The following is an 8,119-nucleotide window of genomic DNA, read 5'->3' as shown; positions in this document are numbered from 1 at the left end:
TTCAAAGCTAACATAGGGTGAAGTGTGAAAAATATATCAGAAAATAGCAAACCAAAGTCATCACTAAAACACAAAACTAAGCTTGGTCATCATACTTTGGAGATTATTTTATGAAATATACTTGAATTGTCAAATGAAAAAGTGATACCATAGATACAGTTTCTTCAATCATAGACGTCAATACTATATCTGAACAAATCTATAACAAATAATCACACTGCATGATAATGATAAGTTGATCAATTACCTAAGGAGAGATATCCCAGCATTATAAATGGTTATCTTTTTCTATTCATTTTTCATGAACATTTAATATATCTCTTCAACCAACTTCATTTTATAGTCATTACATTAGAGTTTGATAAAAGAACAGAATAGTCACCCCTTGGACTTGAGAGCCTGTTTGTAAGAAATTATATTCTATAACGAGTCGTTGTCTAATCAGTTGTTATTTCATGACAATTTAGACAACTTTTGCAATAACCTTATAAATGGTAATAGACTTCAAATAGGCGGTTAACTACATTCAGTAGATGGTTAATGTACATACAAGATGTCAAAACTCATTAACCACGTCCAAGTTCGGGGTTAAAGAAGTTATCTTGGAAATTAATGAGTTTTGACACCTTGTAATTAACCACCTATTCGAATTGTACTAACCAATTAAAAAGTTGTCGCAAAAGTTGTCTAAATTTGGTTGCTTTAATCATTTATCTTGTCTAATAGGGAGATTATATATAGATGCTTTAAGTGGAATGAGCATCTTTTGTTTTTGCTTCATCCATATAAATCTTACTTATGCAACTCAGCTGTTATGCATTAGGTTCGCCATATCACTGGCTGAGGGAATTGAGATATGACTCTCAGAGCTCAAATCCAATGATCCCTCTTATTGAGTGTGCAAAATGTGTTGCATCTGGAAGCATAAAAAATGCTGATATTGGACTTGAGTATATTTCTCAGATTTCATCACCTCATGGTAATGGTGTACAAAGAATGGTCACCTATTTCAGTGAAGCACTTGGATACAAGATCGTTAAACATTTACCTGGCGTATACAAAGCTCTCAATTCCTCGAAAATATCATCGTCTTCAGATGATATCCTTGTTCAAAAATACTTCTATGATCTGTGTCCTTTTTTGAAGTTTTCATACCTGATCACAAATCAAGCAATTATCGAATCGATGGAACTTGAAAAGGTGGTTCATATTATCGATCTCCATTGTTCCGAGCCAGCGCAATGGATAAATCTGATACAAACTTTAAAGAAACGTCCGGGAGGTCCGCCCCATCTGAAAATTACAGGAATTCATGAAAAGAAAGAAGTATTAGAGCAAATGAGCTTTCATTTGACAACCGAAGCAGGGATTTTGGATTTTCCTTTACAGTTCAATCCAATAATTAGCAAACTTGAAGATGTCGATTTCGAAAACTTGCCTGTCAAGACAGGAGACGCTGTCGCAATTTCTTCTGTTCTTCAGCTGCATTCTCTCCTTGCCACTGATGACGAAATGGTCTCCTCAGCAGGTGCGACATCTATCAATATGCAGAGAGCAGCGCACATGGGTCAGAGGACTTTCGCAGAGTGGCTAGAGAGAGACATGATCAATGCATATATCTTGAGTCCCGATTCAGCATTATCACCTCTTTTTTTAGGTGCTTCACCTAAGATGGGGATCTTTCTTAACGCTATGCGAAAACTACAACCGAAACTTTTAGTGATTACTGAACAGGAATCAAATCTGAATGGATGTAATTTAATGGAGAGAATCGATCGAGCATTGTACTTTTACGGTTCACTTTTTGACTGCTTGGAATCTACTGTTACGAGAACATCAGTCGAGAGACAAAAACTCGAGAGCATGCTTCTTGGAGAGCAAATAAGGAACATCATTACTTGTGAGGGAGTCGATAGAAAGGAAAGGCATGAGAAGCTCGAGCAATGGATTCAAAGACTTAAAATGGCTGGATTTATGAAGGTACCTTTGAGTTACAATGGGAGGATAGAAGCGACAAATCTATTGCAGCGATATAGTCATAAATACAAGTTTAAAGAAGAAAATGATTGTTTACTTGTTTGTTGGAGTGACAGACCACTTTTTTCTGTATCGGCCTGGAAATTTAGGTGATGATTCTTGATATACATGCTGGAATATGAAAGTCACAGTTAGAAGATTAAATGTTTTTATTTTCTGGATTTTATAAGTGTTTCAAAGAAGTAAAACAACATATCCTTATTGTATTGTTGTTAATGTTAATATCAATTTATTTCTGTACAATAAATTTTAGCTCCCACCTTTGTTGAAATATGAAAATTAATCTCAAATGTGAGTGCTCTTAGTTTCATAAATATACTGCATGCTAGTTGTAGAAGATGACATGTATGGAATTGGTTAATTAAAAGGTGCATAAAAGGAGTATTCATACTTGCTATCTAATGTTAAATATATTGTCGATACCGTTTTCTGTTCAAAAAAATATATCAAAGTCCTGTCAAAACATTGCTGTCTACAAAATCATATCAGAAGTAACAACATGCAGTAAATTATGTTAAACATATATTATTATGTTAGCTTTACTGTTAGTACTCTCTGGTTGCTTTAAAAAATTAATTTACTTGTTAGTATTTCTGTTACCTATTTACTGTCCAACTTTTATACATAAAGCTATCAATTTCTCTAAAATATCATTGTTCTCGGAAGATATCCTCGTCCAGATATACTCGTATGAATTGCATCTCTGTTGAAGGTTCATATAAGTATGCTTTGAAAGAAACAAATTCACCTATGAACAATTACAAAGTATGATTATATGAATGTCTATGTAAGTAAAAGAGATCTCATAAATTAAAACAGTTTCATATCAATAGGTGGAATAAGTAAAAATTGAAAATAAAGAATGCCATGAGATGGTATGAAAGAATTTATGCTAATGAAGCAATGAAATTAGAGGCTCTAGAAGTTGAATGCTATGCATAACTTATGATGGAGATCTATTTGGGATACAACAAGAATACACAAGTATAAAATCACAAGTATATTTACAGGCAGCCACTGTTTCTGTTTGATGCTATGTCAACAGAGAGTGCTATGCAGCATCCAAAATCACAAGTATATTTACTTTTCAATATGCCGGTGAAGAATATTATCAGCCACAAGGAATTTGATTAGATCACAAGTATATTTACTTTCTATTTTTATAATGATTTTGATCACTTTTTTCTTTAAATAAAAATGTAAAATTGAAAATCACAGTTAAAGGTCATCCTGGCCTTATAATTGGTTGATGCACATTATTCAACTTCCTCTTTTTATGGGCACTAGGCAGGAAGAACATTAAAAACATATAATTTAAGTTATAGAGACCCAAAAAAAAGGGATACAAAGTCACATGAATAACAAAGAGAATATTATCTGGTGAAGTAAATCAAAATAGAATTACAAGCACAACAAACCACAGCATGTACACATCCTAATGCGGGGCCTACAATCAGACCATACTTGAGCTCTGTGGCGGTGAAACAAACAAGCAACAGCGGCATTCTTCTGGTTGTATGTGAGGGGAGTGGTTGTGCCATTCATCAGGTCACGAATGAGATTGGATGGCAACAAAATCGCATGGTTTCAGGTCACATGTAAGTAGTGGTCAGGAACACCATTGGAGCATATATCACAAACACCATGCACTGTTCCAACATAAAACATAGTATCTTGTACATTATTTTACTATTTGAGAGAAAATTCACTAATGTTTGACAAGTATAAACAGATTGGTGAATGTGGTGCACCTGGAAAAAATAACATCTCATCTCAGCCGTCAATCAGGAAATTGTGACAGAAGGGATGTGAGAAATTGTATGCCAATGCTCTCCTTCCTTCTTTTGATACAACTTCTTAAGTAATGGACAATCATGAATGGACAAAGTAGAAAGGGAGCTGGGCAGATCCTCCTCAGGCAAGCTCTAAAGACAAGGACAGTCTTCAATATATAGAGATTCAATGCAGTTTATTATTCTTAGGTTGGAACAATTTGTTAACTCAAGGGATTTAATAGTTGATGGCAGCAGACTCTCCTCCAAAATGGACTCGAAGATTGAAAATCATCACTAAAACTGAATTGTTTCAGAGAATTGAGTTGGAACAAACCCCACTCCTCCCTCGAAGCCATCAATTTAGGACATCTTTCTATTCGGAGGCTGCATAGGCCGGAAGGCAACTGCCTCCCAAAAAACGATTCCAGCCATGGACAATCGTACAAAACAAGCGAATTAAGATTGTTGAACAACTGTGGTGCAAAAGGCAAGGAGGAAGAGTGCCAACCTGTTATAGTTAGAGTGCGGAGAGAATTACAGCTATTGAAATCCAAAGAGGACCATTCTGGATTTGGACTAAAGAAGTCTTCAACTTCCAACTCTTCAAGAAAGGCACAGTTAAATAAAATTTTCTCTAGGGAGGATTGAATGACCTGAGTTTCACAAAGGACGACTCTTTTCAAGGTGGATGGCAACTCAGTTATCAAAATGTCATCACATCTCTTTAGTTCTAGCTCAGTGATATTAGTAGCCTTGGGAATTGAAACCGCCAACTCTTGACAATCAATAATCTCCAATTTTTGCACGGAAGAAAGGCATTGAGGCAGGGCACTTTTCAACTTCGGACAATGTTTTATACAAAGCTCTTGAAGCAAAGGGAAACCTTCAAAACATAACCATTCCTTCCATTCAGACATGTTCTCAAATCGCAAAGTTTCAAGGGATCGCAAAGTTCTCAAATCGCAGAGTTCACATCCCAACAATTTAAGAGATACTAAATTGGGTAAATGATAATCCCCAAGCCAATTTGGAAAGCTACTGCCTCTGTAGTCTTAGATGGTTAGCCTCATGAGGTTTCTATTTGGTTGAAGAGCCTCCAAGACAGAGACTTGTACGTCCGTTACTGATCCATCCATTTCTTTCCATTCATCGTATGACATACTTAATTCTTCTAAATGTTCTTTATCTTCCATCTTTGCTGCTACAGCCTGACCAGGATCATTGACGTTTTCCAACCCAGAAATTCGAAGCCTTCCTTGAAGTTGGTTGAATTTCCCCAACTGCTTAATATCAAATCCACGCTGCTCTCCCACAACAAAATCAGTCAGCATCTCAAGATTGGTTAACTGTTCTATCTTTGTTGGCATCTTCTTTATATGGGTGCCTTCCAGATTAAGATGATGTAAATTGTTGAGTTTGTAAAAATCTGAAGGGAGCTCTGTTAGTTTAAAACAATCATGCAATAAGAGTGTCTGCAAATTATACAGCTTACAGATGGAATTAGGTAAGCTTGCAATCTCAGTGTAAGAAAGGTCTAGATAGCGCAGAAGCTTTAAATTTCTAATCTCATCAGCTAGCTTTGAGAGATTGCAACCAGAGAAAGACAACATCCGCAAATATTTTAGTCTTGAAAACAAACTCTGCTGCACATTGGGACTTATCTTAAACCGTTTGTCACCATAGCCTTGTGCTTCTACCATCAGACTGTATAATCCCTTAATTTTATGAATCTGCTTTAGTTTTCTATCACCACCTTCCAAATCAAGGCAGAACCAAATGTGACGTGTCCTTTCAGAGATATGTTGCACGTTATCACCCTCCATTCTTAAGTGAAATTCTCTTGACACTAATTTCGCTAAATCATTGACAAGATCATGCATGATGTAGTACTTACCAGCCCAAAATGGCATAGTTACTGATTGTTGGAAAAACAATATTGTCACTAGATGATGGAAGAATTCATTACCTAACTCTTCTTCATTTTGAATTTTTCCCTCATACTTACGATTCAACAAACCTTCTGCCATCCAAAGCTTGATTACTTCATCCTTCTCAAACTCATAGCCCTTGGGAAAGATAGAACAATAAGCAAAACAACGCTTCATATTGGAAGGGAGGTTAAGGTAACTCAATCTCAGTATGGAATTAATGTTGCTGTCACACACGGGTAAATGCCAACAATCAGTCTCCAATATCTTAACCCAATCAGGTTCTGAGAATTTTGTTCCCAAGATAGTCCCCAATCTCTTTAGAGGCAGCCCCCCACACTTTTCTACTATTCTTTTGCCTATCAATTCAAGATTTGGATATTCAAACACATTTCTACCACAAAAAGCATATCTCACAAATAAACTCCAAGAGTTACTCTCTTCCAATTGCTTCAAATGAAGTATCCGAGCGGAACTCATGCTTGATGCTACTTCCTTGTCATGTGTTGTCACGATCACCTTACTTCCTGAAGATCCGCATTTAAAAAGAAGTAACTGCTCCCACGTATTCTCATCTATATCCCAGATACCATCTAGAACAATTAAAAATTTCTTGCCAGTTAGCAACTGCTGCAATTGACGTTGGAGTATTTCAAAGTCTTCACTATCTACTGCTGACGAATCAAATGATCTAAGAATTGATTGGGTGAGACTAACAAGATCAAAAGATTCTGGAACATGGACAAAAGCTTTAAGTTCAAATTGCTCCACTATCATGTGGTCATTGTAAACAAGCTGCGCAAGGGTTGTTTTACCTATCCCAATAAGACCCACTATACTGATTATGGGTACCCGGGTATCACCGTCACTGTCTGAAAGTAAAAAATTGATTATTTCCTCTTTTTCATGCTCTCTACCATATACCACAGATTCATCCACCAAAGATACAGTTCTAAATTCTCTTAACAATTTCCGTCTGACTCCAATTTCATAATCACCACTAGTTAACTCTTGAAGTCCCAATATATCCTTTTGATCTGCAAGGAACTCTAGCCTCCTCAGCAATACTTTAATCCTAGATTCAAATCGTCGATTAGTGAAAGCTGATAGAAAGCTTCGTCTCCTGACCTTCTGTTGTATGTAAGTAGCCATCACATCCAATAGTTGCTCTGCTTCATATACCTCATGTTTGATACCATCAAGCCAATTCCTCACGTTTGGGTTTTGGAACTGCTTTGTCTCTGCAACATTCAGCTCTTCATTGATAGAATTCAGTTTGATTTCAAGTTTTTTCAGCAGCTCTTCATCGTCGCGGTGTATGAGATCTCCCGAGTGGGAATCCAACCTCTCATTAATCACTTGAAAGAAAGATAAAAGAAATGCTCGAGCAACAACCCCTGCCATGATCTCAAATCTGAGCGTCGGTCACAGCTCTGGGAGGCTATCTGCAAGAATAGATGGTTGAACTCAACTGGTTAATGACATTTAAAACGAATCGTCCGAGTTTATAAATCTAAGAAGTTAAATGAAAAAGACTAACCTAAGAAGTTTAAAACGGTCAAAGCTACTCTGTAACATCTGTGGTGCTTCTATTTATACACACACACACTCTCTTACTAATCCAAATAACTAACTAACTAACCTTTCTAACAACTCGTAACACAATCATTAGTCCGATTTTACTTACCTCAATCTTAAACTAACTAATCCTTATATCATAACTACTTTAAACTTTGAATTGGACCTAACTCAATCTTACAAAACCGGCTTGTAAGATGAGTATTACCCCATTAGTAAATAAATATTCATGGCTTATCACATACACACTTAGCTCTCCCTATAGGAAAAAATGATGTCAGGTTCCTCGGAGTACATCAGTATTATTAGGGAGATCATAACTGAGTGAGAGAGTGAGAGAGAGAGAGAGAGAGAGAGAGAGAGAGAGAGAGATACCTGAGCTAGTTTTCAACTGACTGAGTCTGCGATCAATCACAAAGAGAGAGAGTATAAGTGACTGAAGGAAGAACAATTGTAGAAAAGAGTGTTAGAGTCCTGCTCTTTACCCAAACAGTAATGCTCATTCACAAAGTAAATTACCTTAACTCCCCTACGCATGTTAACATGCGCAAGTACATAATGTACGTAACTTAAGTTACGTAGCGTGACTTAAGTTGCGCTAGTACAAAGTTTCACGTGACTTAAGTTACGCTACGTGTCTTTAGTCACGCTAGTGCAAGCCGAGCAAGCCCATGCCTAGGATATGTTGCGTGACTTAACACACGCTGATGCTAGTCACGCAACTTAACTCACGCAAGCACAAAGCCTATGCACGCAACTTAGCTCACGCTAGTATTAATACTAGCGTGACTTAACTCACGC

The 8,119-nt window shown here is 36.7% G+C and overlaps 1 protein-coding gene and 1 pseudogene across 2 annotated transcripts; one reads left to right on the top strand and one right to left on the bottom strand.

Moving 5' to 3' along the window:
* LOC146935979 (GRAS family protein TF80) lies at positions 1 to 2,296 on the top strand. Its single transcript, XM_085750972.1, has one exon. The coding sequence runs from the start codon at positions 799 to 801 to the stop codon at positions 2,128 to 2,130; it is 1,332 nt and encodes a 443-aa protein (XP_085607098.1). The 5' UTR covers positions 1 to 798; the 3' UTR covers positions 2,131 to 2,296.
* Positions 2,297 to 3,296: 1,000 nt separating this feature from the next.
* Positions 3,297 to 7,780, bottom strand: LOC146935978 (putative disease resistance RPP13-like protein 1; annotated as a pseudogene). The gene is made up of 3 exons (XR_015030417.1): positions 7,694 to 7,780; positions 3,789 to 7,185; positions 3,297 to 3,686 (listed from the first exon to the last, which is right to left on the bottom strand). The product of XR_015030417.1 is annotated as a putative disease resistance RPP13-like protein 1 (transcript).
* Positions 7,781 to 8,119: the final 339 nt, after the last annotated feature.

This window comes from Medicago sativa, chromosome 3 (assembly GCF_051527215.1).
Source record: "Medicago sativa cultivar Bolivia chromosome 3, Bolivia_mono, whole genome shotgun sequence".
NCBI classification, from domain to species: Eukaryota; Viridiplantae; Streptophyta; class Magnoliopsida; order Fabales; family Fabaceae; genus Medicago; species Medicago sativa.
The sequence above is the reverse complement of the archived record's forward strand: the minus strand, read 5'-3'. Positions and strand labels throughout refer to the sequence as shown.